We start from the raw sequence: 22,152 nt of genomic DNA, 5'->3' as shown, positions 1-22,152 counted from the left end.
GTGTGTGTGTGTGTGTGTGTGTGTGTGTGTGTTTAACTTAGCCTGCTTGAGATTGCTATGCTTCTTGAATCTGTGGATATGCCTATTTAGAATATTCTCAGTAATTATCTTTTAAAATATTTCTTCTTTCCTTAAAATATTTTTTTCTCCTCTTCTGGGGCTCCAATGACATTTATGACCTATTTTCAAGATTAAATATTCTATTTTTTTTGGCTTTGTCCAGTTTTCTGATAAGCCCATCCAAAGAATTCTTTTTTTAATATTTTATTTTTTATTTGTAGTTGGACACAATACCTTTATTTCACTTATTTATTTTTATGTGGTGCTGAGGATCGAACCCAGGGTCTCACCCATGTGAGGCGAGAGCTGTACCGCTGAGCCACCACCCCAGCCCCCCAAAGAATTCTTAATTTTACATATTTTGTCTTTCTGTTAATAGTGTATCTGATTTGGCTCTTTTTATAGATTTTCTTTCTCTGCTGAAATTCTCTATCTTTTCATGTGTTTCTGTCATTTTCTTATATCTTTGTTTTATTTATTTATTTTTGTATGTGGTGCTGAGGATCAAACCTAGTGCCTCATGCATGTGAGGCGAGCGCTCAGCCACTGAGCTACAGCCCCAGCCCCTGTTTCCATCATTTAAAAAATATATATATATTTTATTTTTTTAGTCATAGTTCCGACACAATACTTTTATTTCATTTATTTATTTTTATGTGGTGCTGAGGATTGAACCAGGGCCTCGCACATGCTAGGCCAGTGCTCCTACCGCTGAGCTACAATCCTAGCCCTGTTTCCATCATCTTGTCTTTTTTCTTTTACACTTTATAAAAGATAAAGTTCTTATCTACTAATGGTAATATTTGAATATTTGTATTTATTTTGTTTACTATTTTTTCTTGGTCATTAGCTATTTCTCATGATTTTTAAGTTCTGATTTTATTTTAAACATTGTCATATAACGTGAATTTAGGGGCTATATTGGTTTATTTTCCTAGAGAAATATTGTGTTATTTTTTTCTTTTAGATAGCTAGGTTGAGTTGCTGATCAATTCTATCAGGAGTTGACTTAAGTTAGAGTTTTATTGCTGCTCTTTTGACTTATAGTTTCCTGCTGATTTCAAATGCCTGTAGAACAATCACTATCTTGTTCTATTATAGACTTCTCCCTCCAGGAGGATTTTGAGATTTAAACATCTTGAGACTAAGGAAATTCTGTCGTTTTCTAGGTGAACTTGATCTTATATGTGTCTACATGCTTGGTAAAAACATGAGCAATAGGAAGAACCACCTTTGCATTTGGGGTCATTCAATCCTATCACATCAGCCCACATAACCATTAATCTCTATTAATTTCTCTTTACTAACTAATTCCCTTTGTCTACAACAGGCCCAAACAAATGCATATCATGTCCAGTCTTAGAAATATTACCAGGCTGCCAACAGCTTACCTAAGAAAGGCTCACTCTTTCTGAAATTAAAATACTTTAAACTTAATTGCATCCAGGATGGTCCTGTATCTTCAATATTTATATAATTTTTTTAGCTTCTCTGTTTATTTATAATTACTCTGGGAGAAGGATTGTCTGACATATTATTCTACATTCTAACCAAAACCAAAACCAAAAGTCTGGGAAACGCTATTAAAGAGTTGTGTCTTCTTTTTTTTTCTTTAATGAAGAGTACACCCAATGCTATGATATTGTGATTATTAATAATTTTATACTAATATAGTAAAGCTATCTTAATTCTTCTCAATTTGGAAAAAAAGCTATGTGACATTATTTGTAATAATAGTGTATAATTTTTGTATTTTATAGAAATGAATTCCACTTTTTTTTGTTTCAGGAATTTTTGGAATGTACTCATGAAACTTGCCACGCACATAATCTTCAGCCTGTTAAATTTTTTCTTGAGAAAATAATTCAGACATATGAAATGATGATTGTTAGACATGGGTAAGATTATAGATCATCTACCATAGTTAGATGGTATTATTTGAAATTAAACTGTTTAACAACTGAAATTCATAATTAAAAGAAGCAACAGATTTATATAATAAGTAAGCTAGGAAACAAACAGCCCTTCCCTTCCCTTTTATAAGACAAAGGTCCATTGTTCTTTCATATTACATGTCCAATAAGGGTTGGTAAGAAGTGCTTAGTGACTAGTAGTAATAGCCATCACAATTTGTGCAATAATGTCTTATTCACCTCCTTAATGTACATAAATACACTCTTCCCTTTCCAGAGAGACAACTTAAAAGTTGTAATCAATAAATGAAACATACATAAATTCAGAATTTCTAGAGGCATGGTTATGTCTACATCAGATTTGGAAGTGGTTCCTCTTGATCCAGAGTCCTCCAAACTAGAAAGACAAGTTGTCTGACCTCTACACATTCCGTATATAGTAGTGGGTTTACAGAACAAGTTTTCCAGAGCAAACACTCCCATTCAGAATTTGGAGAATAGAAAACATAACATTGTTCTGTAGCAATTTTAAAATCTGCCTGGGCATCTGAGGACTCCAGTTCCAGAGATGGATTTACTATAAAGCTAATGGGGCTTAAACTTTAGGACCTCTCACTTGTTGGGCCATTCCAAGAGGCTATAAACATTTTCTTTACATAATTTATTGTATAGGGTATCATTACAGTGGATATGGTAATTTTACAGTTCCAAAGTGTACTATCTTAAAGCTCCTGAAAACTTGGATCTACTTCTGCTTGATTTGGTTCCCTCAAAGGAGCTTTCCAGTTCATTGTTCTCTGTAGGGCTTGGTTTAACCTTCTGCAAGGTCTTTTCATTTTCCCTACTGTGTGAAGTAGACATTGGGGAAAATATTGTCCTTTGTAACTGAGAAATGTTTTCAGCTTGCTTCCTGCTTATAGAAAATTAAGATCTCAATAGTCATGATTCTTTTTTTTAAAAAAAAACTTTATCTTTATTTATTTATTTTTATGTGGTGCTGAGGATTGAACCCAGCGGCTCATGCATGGGAGGCAAGCCCTCTACCACTTAGCTACAACCCCAGCCCAGTCATGATTCTTTTTAAAGGCAAGGTATTAAAAAACACTTTGTGTTATGCAAATTTTCCAGCATACACAAAAATGAGGGGAATGAGTGCAATCAACCCTGGTGCATCTAATACCTAAGAATCATTTTGAGTTTTATATATTCATATATGTTTTAGGCTAGACTTGGGGGGGTGTCATTAAATGCCTTTAAAATTTTAATCAACTTTTTGTCTCTTTTATTCCAGGCACTCCATGTGCCTGTAGCTATAAGTATGGTCCTTATTAAATCATATCCTTCTAAATTTCCTTGTAGTATACTTGAACCTGTCTAGTTTAGTTGCAAGAGTCACACCTTTAGTCTATTTTCCCTGAATTATTTTTGCCTTCCTAAAATGATTGCATTAGTTCTCCCTCATCTATGATTTTTATTTTCCACTGTTTTAGTTACCCATGGTCAACTGTAATCTGAAAATATTAAAGGGAAAAATTCCACATTTTGAGAGATACCGTATTTGCATACTTTTTATTATAGTAAATTGTTATAATTGTTCCATTTTATGATTGTTAATTTTTTTATTGTGCCCAGTTTATAGATTAAAATTTGTCATAGTTATGTATGTATAGGACAACATATAGTATTATATAGGGTTCAGTACAACCTATGATTTCAGATATCTAGTGGGAATCTTAGAACATATCCTCCACAAATAAGGGGACAACTGTGCTAGGAACCACATTATTCCTTCATAGATTTTAAATATGTAATACAATGACTCTACCCTTGAAGTGAGCTTTGCTATCAAGCTGAGTTTTAATAGCGCTGGGGATGTTACTCAATGGTTAAATACCTCTGGGTTCAATACCCAGCACCAAAAAAAAAAGAGTAATATGTAGTAAGTTTACATTGTCACCTAGAGACTTTTTATCATAGTTTTGGTAGATAATGATATGAATGTGGGTCAACCAGTATAAATGTTAAATTATATTTTCATCATGTCTTGAGAAAAGTTTGAATAAATTTTTAAAATTATATGTAGTAGGGCTTGGGATGTGGCTTAGTGATAGAGTGCTTGTCTAGCATGGATATAAGCCCTGGTCCCTCACACCACACACCAAAAAATAAACAAATAAACAAAAAGGAAGAAAAAAATTACATGTAGTAAGTATCACAGGATAAAGTTTTTATATACTGGAATAAATAATTTTCCATTCTAGTTTTTGGAACTTATTGAGTAATTACTTTAATAGTTTTATGTTAGTAGGAAAGCCTTTTGCTGGTAAGACAAAAGTACTACATGTGCTGGCTGATACTTTATCTCTTATGAATGAACGCGGCTATGGAGAAGAAGAAAAGGTCATTTATAGAACTGTGAACCCCAAATCAATTACCATGGGCCAACTTTTTGGACAATTTGACCCAGTGTCTCATGAGGTAAGCCACAACAGAATGTTCTCAACTCTCCTATTGACAGTGTATAATAAAGCAAGAATTTCAAGTGTTTTTATGTTTTTACTGCTAAATCCAGTTATCTGAAAGGAACTCTCCAACTCTTCCTTTTTTTTCTTCAGTGGACTGATGGTATTGTGGCAAATACTTTTAGAGAATTTGCCTTATCAGAAACCCCTGACCGGAAATGGGTTGTATTTGACGGTCCTATTGACACTTTGTGGATAGAGAGTATGAACACTGTATTGGATGATAATAAAAAGGTAAATCACTCTGATTAAAAGCAGAGCAGATTCAGACATGATTAAGTAATTTGTTGTATTTAACATCTCATCAACTAGGATTATATATTTAAAATAAAGGATGCAATAAATTTAATGTTTATAAATGATCATTTCAATGAAAACTTTGCTGTAGTAAGTGCTTTGTTCTTTTTTGATATAGAATGAAAACATATTAAAACTACTGTATTAAGAGGAAGGCATAGTAATCTACTACTAAGAAAGAATAAATTGTCAAATAACTGTATCATTTCTTATAGGACTTTAAAATTTTTAGGAGAAAATAAAAAGGATTTGTTCCTTTTCAGAACATTGAACACTTTAGTCCTTATATGTGTTATACTTAAGTAATATATTTATTACTATAGGTATAAGTTAGAAGAACTAGAAAGTGAAAGTCTCCTAATATTTATTTTAATATATGAGATAATATACATAAAGTATTGAATGTGTGCTAATTCTAAATACAGATTCTGTAATTTATTTATTTTTTTACTATATAGGTAAACCCATACAACTATCATCCAAATAAAGATAGGTAAAATTTCCTGTACCCTGCAGGGTTCACTATGTACATCCCCAGTCTGTACATTCTACCTCAGATAATCACTCTTTTGACTTATGTGATAAATTAGTTTTGCCAGGTCTTGAACTTCATGTTATGGAATCATGTTTTTTAATATTTTTCTTTTTTCTGTCATTGTATATGAGATATTCATGTTGATGTGTTTTATTTATTTATTTATTCTTTTTATGTCTGTATTAGTGTTATATTGTATGATTCCATTTCAATTTATTTTCACATTTACAGGAAATGGCTATAATTCTAAATAAGCATTCAAATATATACTCAAGTGCTTTATCATAGATGCTTGTTCATTTATTCATTTTCTTTCTTTCATTCACTTAATATTGATTGAGCTAAGGGTGGAATTTAAACAGATAAGAAACCGTGATGATTTAGAAAAGAATGGTTAGTCAGTGGGGTGAAGGCTAAGGTTTCAGAGCCAAGTAGAAGGGTTGTCTCATATTAGATGATAAGAAAATATAGAAGTTTAGATATACAGATTTGATAGTGGAAATGTAAAGGGCAGATCCTTCTGATGATTTTTCTTCCTTAAGAGGTATACCCTGATTCTTTGCAGACTTGAAGAGAAAGGAAGTGTTTTAAATTAACCTTTATGGAAAATGGAAAAGAGATCTGCCTAGGAAAACATATAAGCATATCTGAATAGTTCTAGAGGCTGACTGAGTTAAAGGCTTTAAATAATTATTCATACTATGAAGGTCTGACTTTGTGTGAAATATTCTCTACCAGTCTAAGAAGGCTGGGTGTGGATGTAGGTGTAGGTAATGATGCAAACCTGGAAATATAGTAATACTTTAAAGATACTGGCATGATAATAATAGAAGCATGGGACCCTAGAACAGAAGTTGCCTAGCAAAGGAAGTGAAAGTTTCAGTGATGTAGAAATCCTTATGAAAATGTATAGCAGGTGGGTTAGGTGTCCATGAGCGGGAGAACTAGGTGGATTAGGAATCTGTGGCAGAGAATGAGGTACTTGTATTTAATATTTCTGGATTATGTAGTATTTTAGCAGAGAAATTTCTAGATATATAAATTGTATGGCTGGAATGGAGTAAGGAGAAAATAAATGAAGACAAGTTGGTCAAGGATCTGAGGGGCTATTGTGTTGAGATGCTAATCCTTATGAAAACTGGATGAAGCCAGACTTATGGAAGGGAGAAAGACTAGGTCAAGTGCCAAAGGCTTTAGCTAATGAGAGGAGACTACTTGGATACTGATAGGTGACAGAAAATGGAGGAACTGTCAAAGTGGCAAGAGTTGTACTCAATGGTAAAGTAGAAGTAGTTGGGAAACAATATAGTAGGGTGAGGAAAATATTGATTCTACCTCCCAAATTGGTGGCAGATAGAAGAGTCTTTGCTGAAATTATCTGGTGGAAGGTGAAAAGTATTCTAGACTAGCACCATCTAATATGGTTTTCTGCAGTGCTGGAAATATCTGTGCTATCTGAAAGGTAGCCACTACTCACTGTGGCTATTTGTTCTTTTAAGAGTGGCTTAGTGAATTGAAGAACTGAATTTAAAATTTTATTTTTGTTAGGTAAAATTAAATATTAATAGCTACATAATGGACAATCCGGGTCTAGACCATTTATTTTACATTAAAAAAAAACTGAATCTAGATGTGTTAAATGCCTCATTGTTGATAAATAACTAGATGGGGTAAAGCTGGGGCTAGAACAATGATTGTAGAAGCAGAGAGGAAACTATGAGAAATATATGTGGAATTTAAAAGAGTGGGAAAATTAATTTGGTTTATCAATAGACAATCATTAATACATTAAAAATTAATGATAAAACCAGATTTGGTGGCACATGCCTGTAATTCCAGTGACTAGGGAAGCTGAGGCCACCCTCGCCAACTTAATGAGACCTTGCTCAAAATAAAAACAAAAATCAATGGCCTAGGGATGTGGCTTCGTGGTTCAATTCTTAGTATGGCAAAAGAAAACTATTATAATGATAATTCCCTAGGTGCCAGCCAAGGATATTGAAGAGATGGCTATAATAATAATAGACATGATAAGAATTTGAGAGGAAGGAAGCAGTTGATAAATTCAGTTTTTGACATATCTGACATATTTTAGGTTAAAGGAGATTAGGAGATGTAATAAACCCCAAACTCTATGTCAGGATTTTTTGGCTCCCACTAATACTTCCCATTACACCACAGGAAAACCTTTATCTTATAAGTAGAATAAATTTTTATCTGAAAAGCTTGAAATATTTTAAAATAAATGTTTGGAAAATAATTGCTTTTAGCTTTGTCTTATGAGTGGAGAAATCATTCAGATGTCTCCTCAAATGAGCCTGATCTTTGAAACAATGGACCTTTCCCAGGCTTCGGTAAGTTTGTAATTTAATACAATAGTAGTTCATTTATTTGTTAATTCATTCATTTAGTCAGAATTTTTTTATTATGTGTCATAAAATGGGTTTAGTAGTGGGTATACAGATGATAAGACACAGTATAAGCTTGTTTAGGAAGGGTAAGAAGCATGCTTATAAATAATTCCAATACACAGTTACGTGTGAGTGCTCCAAGAGCATGGAGGAGACTGAGCCGCCATAAGGGGAATGGATAGTGGAGGACCATGAAAGGTGTTTGAATATTTGATCTGGTTTTGAGAAAGATGTAACAGTTCTCCAGGGAGATTGGTTGGGCCTGGATATTCCGTATAAAAATAAGATGATGTGTAAAGACATGGAGCTATGACATGTCTGGGGAATAGAACTGAAAACAGTTTTCTGTTTGGTGAACAGCTATATGAGGCTATAGATATAGAAACCAGATTATGACAGGCCTTATAAATCATGCTAAGAAGTGTTGATAATTGTCAGGTTTTACTGGTATAGAGGTAACTATGGAAAAAGAAAACTTGTGTTTTTTCTCTAGCCTGCCACTGTAAGCCGATGTGGCATGATTTATTTGGAACCCTCACAGTTAGGATGGGAACCACTTGTGTCTTCTTGGTTGCATTCCCTGAAAGGACCTCTACTTGAACCAGAACATCAAACTCTTCTGAAAGAACTTTTTGACTGGTTAATAACACCTTCTTTGAGGTTTCGTAAGAAAAATTGCAAGGTAACATGATTCTCTGACCTCTTCAAGTTTCTTAAGTTTTTTATTCAACTTAATTAATCTAAAGTCACAATGGTAGTGAATAATAAATAGTTTTCTTTATACACATTCAGTATCCACTGGGAGTTTTGTATTGTTCAAGTTACAGTTGAATAACTATAGGTTAAATTTATTCCAGCTAAACTATTTGTTTATAAACATAGAATTTAAAACTTTTAAAATCCCAAATATTTTCTATATTTAAGAAATGTTTTCAATGAATGACTTCATAAACTCATGTGTTTAGTATTTTATGAAAAATCACATATTTTATTAGTTTCCTAAGGCTGTCATAACAAACCTGATGTTTTCAAACAATGGAAATTTATTCTCTCACAGTTTTGGAGGCCAGAAGTCTGAAATCAAGATGTTAGCAGAGCTGAGCTTCAAGGGAGAATTTTTGTGTATCTCTTCCAGATTTTGATGGCTTCAGAAGTTCCCTGGCCTGTGGCTATATAACTCCAATTTCTTCGTCTATCTTCACATGGTCTTCTCCTCTGTCTCTGTTGTGTATGGCACTTAAAAAGACTTGGGGTGTTGGGTATAGGGTCCATAGGATAATCCAAAATGATCTCCTCATCTCAGGGTCCTTAATTACTTCTTCAAAGATCATTTTTTCAGTTAGATCACTTCCATAAAATCCTGGGATTAGGACATGGAACTCTCTTTTTGGGAGCTACTATTTAGCTATCTTCCCCAACATGTCACATGTATATCAACACATGTTTACTTATGCATAGATAAATATATTCATATAAAAAGGGAAAAGTAGTATTCAGTAGATTTCTAATCCTAAAGTATTATTTTAGGGGTAGAAAAATGTGGTATATAAAAGAAAAATCAGCTAATTCTACCTTGTGAAGATCGTATGCATTGTCTTCATAGAGAAAATACACAAAAAAGTTCTTCTGCAGTTCTTAAGTTTTAAACCTCTAATACTTATACATTTTAAATAATACAAAATAGACTCCATCTTTCCAGGTAATGAATGATGGATTTCTTTTCACAATTCTATATTTTCTATATCCAGTCAGTTCTCAGAGAACTATTGATTTTTCCCTCCTTGATAACATTTTTATTTATCTTCTTTCCATTCCCATTTCTTTTCATTCCCACCCTTTTTATTATGGTAGGCTCAGTTCTGACCTTAATAATTTGTTCAGGTCTACTGAACAAATACAGTAGACCTGCTCTGGTCCAATATATATCCTGATATTAGAGTGAAGATTCCAAAACATAAATCTATTCTGATTACTCCTTCACTTAAAACCCTTCACTGGAACTTTCTCTTATACTGAGACCACTAACACACCCCACAGTGCTTTTTGGAATCTGACCTTTGTCTGCTTCTCAAGCCTTGTTTTTTGCCATTCGTCCTTCACACTCTATTTTCATATCCAACAGAATTTTACTAATTATCTGCTCATATCTCCTTTCTTTGAATGAATGGCTGCCCCTACCTTGAACATCCTTCCCTACCACTTTTTCCTTCCAAATTCAACTCAGCTATTGCTTCCTCTGGGAAGCCTTCCTTGCCTTAATCCTCTTCCATTTCCTTGGGGCCAGGCTAATTGTTTATCCCCAGTATTCTAATAACATTCTCCTACCCTGAGACTTCCTCTGTCATACCATTATCACAACACAATATATTTGACTATTTAGTTTTTTAAAAATATTTTTAGTTGTAGATGGACACAATACCTTTATTCTATTTATTTATTTTTATGTGGTGCTGACGATTGAACCAAGCATCTCATACATGCTAGGTAACCACTCTACCACTGAGCCACAACCTCAGCCCCATCTATTTAATTTTAATGTTGCTCCTTTTCAGGCATTGTTTTTTATTTTCATTATCTCCTAACATGGTATATAGGCATATAGGCATGTCTTTCATGCCTATATGAAATGTTTGTTGAATAAATAAATGAATGAATTGCTATAAGAGACTTCATTTTTGTTATCTTTAGAACATTATTTATTCCCTTACAGAAACTAGTTTGCATTTCTCAGAGGATTTAGAGTATGTTATATACAATTTTTTGGTTATGGTTATATGCCAAGCTAAAGTAGTCAAGAAATGGTTTTTATCAGTCAAAAAATTAAATTCTTTAGATGTTTTTAAATTAATGTTTTAAAGTTCATGTTTATGAATATAATGTATGTTATCATTTTTTAAAACTGAAATATTTATCTTCTTTTATTCTTCAAATAAACTGAAAGTTATGAATAATGTCTTATTCTTTTCACTTTGCAGGAACTGATTCATACCAGTAATAGCAATGTGGTTGTCTCTCTCACACGGCTCATTGAAGTACTACTCTGTAATGTGGTAGAAAACGATCCTACTAGCAAGCACATTCGTGTTTGGATTATGGTTGGTTTTATACTTTATGTAGTTTTAAATTACAGAATAAAATATGCTTCTGGCAATTGATACTTGTATTGAGTAAGACATTTATAAGATTCAAAACTGTTTTCTGGTGATCACTGAAAGAATATTGAAGACGTTAAAGTTACCCGACCTGGCAACTTTGATTCTGATACTAAAAAACACAAGAAAATAACATATGTCAGAATGAACCAAAACTGCCCTATATTTTATGAAACATCATAATTTGATAAATACTTGATAAGGTGATTTAATAGTAAGCCCATTGAGACTTTAAATTGATTTTATCTTTATAATAATCCAGCATTAAACAGCATATAAACTAACTATGAAAGACTAAAGAAGCATGACAGGCAGAATCCCTGAAGGATTTAGGTAGAGAGAAGCCAGTAGACTTGGCTAGCTAATGTCAGAGTTCAGAGAAGACCAGAGACCATGGTAATAGTAAGGAGAAATTATCAAAGAGAACCAAAGGAAAGGTTTTGTTCCTTTTCCTTGTCTAGGCCTCTTCCCCATCTGTCACATTTTTTTTTCTTTTCAAAAACAAAAAAATATTGTTTAGATATATATGACAATAGAGTATATTTTGACATCTTATACATATATGGAGTAAAACTTCCCATTCTTGTGAGAGTTACATTGGTTGGGTATTCATATGTGAGCATAAGAAGGTTATGTCCAATTCATTCTACTGTCTTTTCTATTCCCATCTTCCCTTTCTTCCCTTCATTCCCCTTTGTCTAATCCAATGAAATCTGCTATTCTTCCCTTCCCTACTTATTGTGTGTTAGCATTCTTATATCAGAAATAATTTTCAGGCTTTGGTTTTTGAGGATTGGCTTATTTCACTTACCATGACAGTTTCCAGTTCTATCCATTTACTGGCAAATGTCATAATTTCATTCTTCTATATTGCTGAGTAATTTTATATATATACCACATTTTCTTTATCCATTCATCTGTTGCAGGACACCTAGATTGGATCCCTAGCTTTGCTATTGTGAATTAAGCTACTATAAACATTGATGTGGCCATGTCACTTTAAAATGCTGATTTTAAGTCTTTGGGGTATATGCCAAGGAGTGGGATAACTGGGTCAAGTGGTGGTTCATTCCAAGTTTTCTAAGGAATCTCCATACTGCTTTCCAGAGTAATTGCACCAGTTTTCAGTCTCACCAACAATGTATGAGAGTACCTTTCTCCCCACATCCTTGCCAACATTTATTGTTACTTGTATTTTTGATAATTGCCATTCTGACTGAAGTGAGATAAAATCTCAGTGTAGTTTTAATTTGCATTTCTCTAATTACTAGAGATGTTGAACATTTTTTCATATATTTGTTGAACATTCGTACTTCTTCTGTTAAGTGCCTGTTCAGTTCCTTTGCCCATTTGTTGATTGGATTGTTTATTTTTCTGGTGGTAAATTTTTTGAGGTCTTTGTATATCCTAGAAATTAATACCTTATATGAGTTATTGGTGGTGAAGATCTTCTCCCGATCTGTAGAATCTCTGTACACATTCTTTTTTTTTTTTTTTAATTTTTTATTGTGGGTTGTTCAAAACATTACAAATTTCTTGACATATCATATTCCACACTTTGATTCAAGTGGGTTATGAACTCCCACCTTCACCCCATACACAGATTGCAGATTCACATCAGTTACACATCCATTGATTTACAAATTGCCATACTAGTGTCTGTTGTGCTCCGCTGCCTTTCCCATCATCCACCCTCCCCCCTCCCCACCTCTCCCCTCCGCTCCCCTCCTCTCTCTCTACCCCCTCCACTGTATAACCCTGAGGGTCTCCTTCCATTACCGTGCAATTTCCCTTCTCTCTCCCTTTCCCTCCCACCTCTCATCCCTGTTAAATGTTAATCTTCTTCTCCTGTTCTTCGTCCCTACTCTGTTCTTAGTTACTTTCCTTATATCAAAGAAGACATTTGGCATTTGTTTTTTAGGGATTGGCTAGCTTCACTTAGCATAATCTGCTCTAATGCCATCCATTTCCCTGTAAATTCTATGATTTTGTCATTTTTTAATGCAGAGTAATACTCCATTGTGTATAAATGCCACATTTTTTTTTATCCATTCGTCTATTGAAGGGCATCTAGGTTGGTTCCACAGTCTTGCTATTGTGAACTGTGCTGCTATGAACATCGATGTAGCAGTGTCCCTGTAGCATGCTCTTTTTAGGTCTTTAGGGAATAGACCAAGAAGGGGAATAGCTGGGTCAAATGGTGGCTCCATTCCCAGCTTTCCAAGAAATCTCCATACTGCTTTCCAAATTGGCTGCACCAATCTGCAGTCCCACCAGCAATGTACAAGTGTACCCTTTTCCCCACATCCTCGCCAGCACTTGTTGTTGTTTGACTTCATAATGGCTGCCAATCTAACTGGAGTGAGATGGTATCTTAGGGTGGTTTTGATTTGCATTTCTCTGACAGCTAGAGATGGTGAGCATTTTTTCATGTACTTGTTGATTGACTGTATGTCCTCCTCTGAGAAGTGTCTGTTCAGGTCCTTGGCCCATTTGTTGATTGGGTTGTTTGTTCTCTTATTGTCTAATTTTTTGAGTTCTTTGTATACTCTGGATATTAGGGCTCTATCTGAAGTGTGCGGAGTAAAGATTTGTTCCCAGGATGTAGGCTCCCTATTTACCTCTCTTATTGTTTCTTTTGCTGAGAAAAAACTTTTTAGTTTGAGTAAGTCCCATTTGTTGATTCTAGTTATTAACTTTTGTGCTATGGGTGTCCTATTGAGGAATTTGGAGCCCGACCCCACCGAATGTAGATCGTAGCCAACTTTTTCTTCTATCAGACGGCGGGTCTCTGATTTGATATCAAGCTCCTTGATCCATTTTGAATTCACTTTTGTGCATGGCGAGAGAAACGGATTCAGTTTCATTTTGTTGCATATGGATTTCCAGTTTTCCCAGCACCATTTGTTGAAGATGCTATCCTTCCTCCATTGCATGCTTTTAGCCCCTTTATCAAATATAAGGTAGTTGTAGTTTTGTGGATTGGTTTCTGTGTCCTCTATTCTGTACCATTGGTCCACCCGCCTGTTTTGGTACCAGTACCATGCTGTTTTTGTTACTATTGCTCTGTAGTATAGTTTGAAGTCTGGTATCGCTATACCGCCTGATTCACACTTCTTGCTTAGCATTGTTTTTGCTATTCTGGGTCTTTTATTTTTCCATATGAATTTCATGATTGCTTTCTCTATTTCTACAAGAAATGCCGTTGGGATTTTGATTGGCATTGCATTAAACCTATAGAGAACTTTTGGTAATATCGCCATTTTGATGATGTTAGTTCTGCCTATCCATGAACAGGGTATATTTTTCCATCTTCTAAGATCTTCTTCTATTTCTCTCTTTAGGGTTCTGTAGTTTTCATTGTATAAGTCTTTCACCTCTTTTGTTAGGTTGATTCCCAAGTATTTTATTTTTTTTGAAGATATTGTGAATGGAGTGGTTGTCCTCATTTCCATTTCAGAGGATTTGTCGCTGATATACAGGAATGCCTTTGATTTATGCGTGTTGATTTTAAATCCTGCCACTTTGCTGAATTCATTTATTAGCTCTAATAGTTTCTTTGTAGAGCCTTTTGGGTCTGCTAGATATAGAATCATATCATCTGCAAATAGTGATAATTTAATTTCTTCTTTTCCTATTTTTATGCCTTTAATTTCTTTCGTCTGTCTAATTGCTCTGGCCAGTGTTTCGAGAACTATGTTGAAGAGAAGTGGAGAGAGAGGGCATCCCTGTCTTGTTCCAGATTTTAGAGGGAATGCCTTCAATTTTTCTCCATTCAGAATGATGCTAGCCTGAGGCTTAGCATAGATTGCTTTTACAATATTGAGGTATGTTCCTGTTATCCCTAGTTTTTCTAGAGTTTTGAACATAAAGGGATGCTGTACTTTGTCAAATGCTTTTTCCGCATCTATCGAGATGATCATATGGTTCTTATTTTTAAGTCTATTGATGTGGTGAATAACATTTATTGATTTCCGTATATTGAACCAGCCTTGCATCCCAGGGATGAATCCTACTTGATCATGGTACACAATTTTTTTGATATGTTTTTGTATCCGATTCGCCAGAATTTTATTGAGGATTTTTGCATCTAGGTTCATTAGAGATATTGGTCTGTAGTTTTCTTTCTTTGAAGTGTCTTTGTCTGGTTTAGGTATCAGGGTGATGTTGGCCTCATAGAATGAATTTGGAAGTTCTCCCTCCTTTTATATTTCCTGAAGTAGCTTGAAAAGTATTGGTATTAGTTCCTCTTTAAAGGTTTTGTAAAACTCTGCTGTATACCCATCCGGTCCTGGGCTTTTCTTAGTTGGTAGTCTTTTTATGGTTTCTTCTATTTCCTCAATTGATATTGGTCTGTTTAGGTTGTCTATATCCTCCTGACTCAATCTGGGCAGATCATATGACTTAAGAAATTTATCGATGCCTTCACTATCTTCTAATTTATTGGAGTATAAGGATTCAAAATAGTTTTTGATTATCTTCTGTATATCTGAAGTGTCTGTTGTGATATTGCCTTTTTCATCCCGTATGCTAGTAATTTGAGTTCTCTCTCTTCTTCTCTTCGCTAGCATGGCTAAGGGTCTGTCGATTTTGTTTATTTTTTCAAAGAACCAACTTTTAGTTTTGTCAATTTTTTCAATTGTTTCTTTTGTTTCGATTTCATTAATTTCAGCTCTGATTTTAATTATTTCTTGCCTTCTACTTCTTTTGCTGTTGTTTTGCTCTTCTTTTTCTAGGACTTTGAGATGAAGTATGAGATCATGTATTTGTTGGTTTTTCCTTTTTTTAAGGAATGAACTCCAAGCAATGAATTTTCCTCTTAGAACTGCTTTCAATGTGACCCATAGATTCCGATATGTTGTGTCTGTGTTTTCATTTATCTCTAAGAATTTTTTAATTTCCTCCTTGATGTCTTCTATAACCCATTGATCATTCAGTAACCTATTGTTCATTCTCCAAGTGATGTATGCTTTTTCCTTCCTTCTTTTAGCGTTGATTTTCAGTTCCATTCCATTATGATCAGATAGGATGCATGGTATTATCTCTACTCCTTTATATTGTCTAAGAGTTGCCCTGTGACATAATATATGATCTATTTTTGAGAAGGATCCATGTGCTGCTGAGAAAAAAGTGTAACTGCTTGATGTTGGGTGGTATACTCTATATATGTCAATTAAGTCTAGGTTATTAATTGTGTTATTGAGTTCTATAGTTTCCTTATTCACCTTTTGTTTGGAAGATCTGTCCAGTGGCGAGAGAGGTGTGTTGAAGTCTCCCATGATTATTGTATGGTGGTCTATTAGACTCTTGAACTTGAGAAGAGTTTGTTTGATGAACATAGCTGCACCATTGTTTGGGGCATATATATTTATGATTGTTATGTCTTGTTGGTGTATGGTTCCCTTAAGCAGTATGTAGTGTCCCTCTTTATCCCTTTTGATTAACTTTGGCTTGAAATCTATTTTATTTGATATGAGTATGGACACGCCTGCTTGTTTCCGAAGTCCATATGAGTGATATGATTTTTCCCAACCTTTCACCTTCAGCCTATGTATGTCTTTTCCTATCAAATGCGTCTCCTGTAGGCAGCATATTGTTGGGTCTTGTTGTGTGATCCATTCTACTAGCCTGTGTCTCTTAATTGGTGAGTTTAAGCCATTAACATTTAGGGTTATTATTGAGATATGGGTTGTTCTTCCAGCCATATTTGTTTATTTCTGTTACTAAACATTGTTTGTTTTCCTCTTTGATTATTTCCCCCCCCCTTTACTGTCCTACCTCCCACTGTTGGTTTTAACATAACTTGAAATCTTTAAGACAGAAAATAAAACTTGAATCTTTAAGACAGAAAACACATATATGTATCATTTAAAATTTTTTCATAATTGAAGTTCCTCTTCATATTTACAAAAATTAAATCAGGAAATACTGAAAACAGCAGGATTCTTTTCCTTCTTTTGTTTTTCTTTTATAATAACCAATTCTTGTAACCTGAACAGAAATTTTATAATTCTTCTTTCTGCAGACTTACATTCTTCAATTAAAGTTATGATTGGAATATTAATATAATATCTATGGGATAAGCTTTTTAGTCAATTTCCAAATCATGTAAATAAAAAGCAGTTTTAATGTCATTGTTTCTTAAAATCATTTCCACATCTGCATAAAACGTACTGCTATTCTGAAGTACATACATACATTCCTTTTTTAATACTAGACCTTAGAGAGTACCTGGAAATACCAAGCAATATCTGTTCCTATTAAGAGACCACAGTCATCTAACGTTTGAAGTTCAGCATTTTTAACATGCCTTACGGAAATGTTTAAGAAACCAATAAACCCTTCTTCACATGTCAGTAAATAAGCAGAGAAATGAGCACTTTCAGCAGGAAAGCAGTTCATGGGTCTTGTAATAAAAAAAAATGCATACAAGAGAGTATTCTGCTTTGATGTGAAAACTGAACTAATTTGAGTGAAAGAAAAACAGTAAAAAGACTAGTTTACAAAAATAGAAGCCAGATTGGTATTTTGCATCAAGTACATGCTTGTTTGAAAATCTTTGCTCCTGAAGTAAATATTTGGCAACCACAGTGATTAGCAGTTAAAGCAATTTCAACAAAATAAGAAGTCATCAAAAATGGACTACTTTTCTGAAAGAGCAGTACCTATATTATATAGATTGAACTTCATGGCTCATCACAACCATTTCCAAAATTTAATTCCTACTATCTTTTTATAAATTAAAAGAATTTCATTTGTGTTCCATAGTGCGATGACCAGAAAGAAAAAAACAAAAACAAAACCAAAAACCCTTATGCCTAAATTTAGAATATTGTATTGTGTGGCAACCCAAAACATTCAAAACAAATTAAATAGTTTAACTTATTGATAGGCATATAAGCATTTCAAAAGCATAATGAAATCTAATTATGTAGCGCATAATGTAGATAAGAGTGGAATCTAACATTATGCAGACATTTTCTAAATAAAAGCTCCCTGTAGGACCATTATATATAAACATGGGTAAAGTTAAATGCAGACTAGTTCTGTGAAACCTTTTTGAAATTATGAGTCTGAAACACATTTTTCAGGTAGGCACCAAGTTATCCTAAAAATTTTTCACGTTGGTTATTTTGACGTTTCTTTCATCAGATTCTCTACGCACATCAACAACACATGTGATTTGTCAGGAAAAAAAAATATCCCCCCAAACCAAAACACCATTTCAGATCCAGTACACTTAAATATATCACTCTCATTGGAAGTGCTATCAGCATAGTCTTTGCAACTAGCCCAAAGCATATATTTAAGAAGTTCTTATAAATTGTTTGTGATGTTCATTATGTTTAATTCTTATGCCAAACTGTTTTCTGATGAAGACAGCATTGTGCTTTATGCGAGAATGGAAACCTCAAAATAATCACCATAAAGCTTCTAAGACTTATGGGAGAATAAACTAGGATGGTCCACAGATATAAGATGAAATCCACAACGTTGGAATTATAAATGTTTAGAGCGGCCCAGACTAGAAGACAAGCCCAAACCACCATTAGAAGAATGAAATACGATATGGTCCAAGATGTATCCTTAAAGTTTTGTCTCAACCCTCAGTTTGAATTGTGAGGATTGATCTTCAGTTCAGTCCAGCCAGCAGAAATCGACTGTGCAATTTTCCGTTGTATTTATTGTACAGACTATGTACATTCTAGAAGGTTCCTTTAGTGCTAAACTGTTGTACTTTTTGTCCCAGCAATTTGAGGGTGTGCAAATTCCACAAAGTCATCAATGAGAACAGGCCATGCTCCTTCTTCATCGTAATTAGACATGTCATCTGCAATCATTGTACTGAAGTCTAAAAGAAGATTCCAAGTATCTTTTGGTATTGATCGTTTATGATGTTCCAACAAAAATTTATTCCATAAGTCTAAGAATTTAAATCTTCCATTAAGCACTAAGTTCCAGTAGGCAATGGCCATTTCTAGATCTAATCCTTTTTGTCCTGGATTCTTTGCAAAATTAAAAGTAAACTGGTAAAAATCCTTAAATCGTCCTGGTTCTTTCAATTCTTGTTCCATCTTGGGTATTTGGGCCTTTAGTTTTTCTATGCTGTCACATCCTAATTCTGTCATGCCATCCATGAACTCCTGTTTGGAGAACTCGCACTGTGTTGCTGCTCTGAACTTCCATGCAATGATCAACACACTAATGCTGGCTGGATCAAGTGCGAGGTCATCACAGAACTGCTGTATACCATCTATTCCAATTTTATTTTCATCTTGAGGATTGCTGTTTTTTCACTAGATTGTGTGAAGATCATAAACTGACGAACTTTATCCTTCTGCGATGATTTCAACTTGTTCATGTTGGTGTCCTCCAGGCCTCTCCCCTCCTCCTCCGGCTCCGCAGCGAATTGTACACATTCTTGATTGTTTCTTTTGCTGTGAAGAAGCTTTTCAGTTGGATACCATTCTAGTCATTGATTCTTGATTTTACTTCTTTTACTTTAGGAGTATTGTTGAGGAATTTGGTTCCCAAGCCGGCATGTTAGAGAGTTGGGCCTACTTTTTCTTCTAGTTCTTTTAACTTTTGTTTATCATGGAAAGTTTCTGACAGCCTTTAAAATTTTATTCTTATTCTATATGTTAGTCATTTTCATAATTGCAATAATATGGAACACTTCAAGAATTCACATATCATCCTTGTGCAGGGGCCATGCTAATCATCTCTGTATCATTCTAATTTTATTAATATGTGCTGCCAAAGGAGGACTGCCACTGCATTCTTAATGCCTTGAGGTTTTCTGCTGTCCTCTTACTCTATGGTCATAGCAGTTCCCTCCTGTTGTTTTCCATTCACTTTGTTGTCACAGAAAATATTCTACCTTAGACATCTCACATTCCAAGGTTTCCTGATAACCATAACTTCTTCCTTTCTGCCTCCCTTGTTATTGTTACATACCTCCACTTCAGAAAAAAATTGAACAGATATACTTTTAAAAAATATTTTTAGTTGTCAATGGATCTTTTACTTTATTTATTTATATGTGGTGCTGAGGACCGAACCCAGGGCCTCACACATGTCAGGCAAGTGCTTTACCACTGAGCCACAACTCCAGCCCTGAACAGATATCTTTGAAGTATAATTTATCTATCCCTTCTCCCTACCCCCAGGCTTGGAACTATTTTTCGCAGGACTAATATCTAACATTCTTCCATACACATCAGTATTACCTTTTACAAAATAATTACTTGTCACTCCACTAAAAACTCAGAGAACTTTGGCAGGAAATTTGGTTTATTCAAAGCCAGCTTTGAAGAATATGGAAGAAATCTTTCAGTTTCAAATCTCCATCTCTGGGGAGTTCAGCAATACAAAAAACTTTTAGAAGGCAGAGCAGGACAAAGGTAGAAAACATAAATGTGTAGATATAGCTAGCCTGTGTTCATCAGAAACATTCAAGTCTAAGGTTTCCTGGCTTCCAGCAGGTTGAGGTGGTAGGACAGGGCAGGGAAGTGAGAGGCTGCCCTTTAGCCTCTTCTCTCAGTCTGAGGAAGTACAGGATGCTGAAAAACAGGTATCAAGAAGTTGCCCTAATTTCAGAGTCTGTTTCATTTCATTCCTCTGTAGCTTACTAGAGGTATTTTATGCATATACTTCTTTTGTATTCTCAAAATGTGTCTTGGAGTTTGTTTCATATCAGTACTTAAGAGTCACTTTGTTTTTTAAGAGCTACATATATGTTAGTATGTGTAGCATAATATTAAACATAACCCCTGTTGAAGAACATTTGGGTTGTTTCTGATCTTTTGTCATTTACAAATAGTGCTGCAATCACAATTATTGTGCATTTTCACAGGCAGGAATATATTTGAAGATAAAGTTAAATTCCTAGGTAATTTAGTATGGGCATTTGAATTTTTCATAAATATTGCCAGAGAAATGACTCTTCATATAGCTTAGCTGTGCTTCATTGTACTTTATTCATATCTGTGACCAACTAGTTTGAGCAAGTCCTGGTATGTTAAATTTTAGTTAAGTTTTTCTTTAAATTTCTTTTAATTTTTTTTCATCAACAGGCTTGCTTTATATTCTCTTTAATATGGTCCATTGGAGGAGGTTGTGATACAGATAGTCGTCTTAATTTTGATTCTTTCATAAGATCACTTATAATGGGCAAAAATGAAAAATACCCAGTGCCAGATGGTGTGGGTAAATGGGAATGCCAATTTGAAGAAAAAGGCCTGGTCTATGACTACATGTATGAGGTATGACATAAAATGTTTATTATGATAAGATATAAAACATAGTGTCTTGAATCAGTAGACAAAGCTCCTGATTTTCTATCCCAGTGTGATTTAGATTCTTGAGGTAAGCTTTTTCATCGCTTTATTTCTTGTTCTATAACTTGTTGGTAGTATAGATTTGCTTTAATAATATCATATAATTTCATGTTTAATTTTAATTTACTATTCCACTTTATATAAAAAGAATCCACAAAAGGATTCTTTTAAATAGTAAGTATTTAAACATCATTTTATTCATACAAATTTTATTTCACAATCCAGAAGATCTTGATAGAGCCTTAATTCTAATTTTACCTAAATTATAGAAACTTTGAAAGGTAAGTGGCTAGCAGAGCCAGAACTTGAACCCAGTTTGGCAGACCAACAACAGTGTGGGACTCCTTCCCTCAAAATATGCTGACACAGAAATTTAAGAATATGACCAGAAAGAGTTTCAATCTCAGTAGTCAGAGAGAGAAGTCAATGAAGTACTCACTAAAAGTGAAAAACCAAGAGGTAGTAATGCCAGCATGTTCTTTTAAGAATCGAAGGTAAATATCAAAATGGCTGGATTAAAGAGGTAAAGGTAGTTGCCACTGGAGGGGAAAATGGGAGGAGGGAACTACTGTTTTTCTTGTAAATCTTTTGTCTCTAAAATATGTGTTTATATAACTTTGATGAAAATAAAAGCTAAAACTTAAAATAATGAATTACTAAAGAAATGTTTACCCAAATTTGAAAAATGACCACCAGATATACATGTGTCATAGACATATATAAACGACTAGAAAATAGGAAAAGATTCTTAGAGCCAGCTATAACACCAGAGCAAGATCCTAGGCTTCTGCTACTTTGCCAGGTAAGAGTCCTTTTATTATTACTTGACAGTGGAAAGCCTGGTAGTCTCCAGGGAGAAAGACAACATGAAGAAGAAAATAATGGGTAGAAATGGTGCAGATGGAAAAGCACTTAATTGTGT

At 34.3% G+C, this 22,152-nt stretch overlaps 1 protein-coding gene, 1 non-coding gene and 1 pseudogene across 14 annotated transcripts in view; 1 reads left to right on the top strand and 2 right to left on the bottom strand.

Annotated features, from left to right (window-relative positions):
- The window catches only part of Dnah12 (dynein axonemal heavy chain 12), a 256,363-nt gene that overhangs the window by 97,317 nt on the left and 136,894 nt on the right, over window positions 1–22,152 (top strand). For all 13 annotated transcript variants that reach the window (XM_058582183.1, XM_058582184.1, XM_058582182.1 and 10 more), the window contains 7 exons: window positions 1,849–1,958; window positions 4,268–4,451; window positions 4,589–4,729; window positions 7,598–7,681; window positions 8,232–8,420; window positions 10,714–10,833; window positions 20,967–21,155. In XM_058582183.1, the coding sequence (XP_058438166.1) occupies window positions 1,849–1,958; window positions 4,268–4,451; window positions 4,589–4,729; window positions 7,598–7,681; window positions 8,232–8,420; window positions 10,714–10,833; window positions 20,967–21,155 (1,017 nt within the window). The remainder of the gene's footprint in view (window positions 1–1,848; window positions 1,959–4,267; window positions 4,452–4,588; window positions 4,730–7,597; window positions 7,682–8,231; window positions 8,421–10,713; window positions 10,834–20,966; window positions 21,156–22,152) is intronic.
- Window positions 17,000–19,252, bottom strand: LOC124098143 (DCN1-like protein 1; annotated as a pseudogene).
- LOC124098251 (U6 spliceosomal RNA) lies at window positions 19,553–19,659 on the bottom strand. The gene has a single exon (XR_006853522.1). It is a non-coding gene; the product is annotated as a U6 spliceosomal RNA (small nuclear RNA).

Source organism: Marmota monax, unplaced genomic scaffold (assembly GCF_021218885.2).
Source record: "Marmota monax isolate L192 unplaced genomic scaffold, Marmota_monax_Labrador192_F-V1.1 WCK01_AAM20220418_F8-fsc00042, whole genome shotgun sequence".
Classification (NCBI taxonomy): domain Eukaryota; kingdom Metazoa; phylum Chordata; class Mammalia; order Rodentia; family Sciuridae; genus Marmota; species Marmota monax.
Note: the sequence above shows the minus strand (reverse complement) of the source record. Positions and strands in the feature narration are given on the sequence as shown.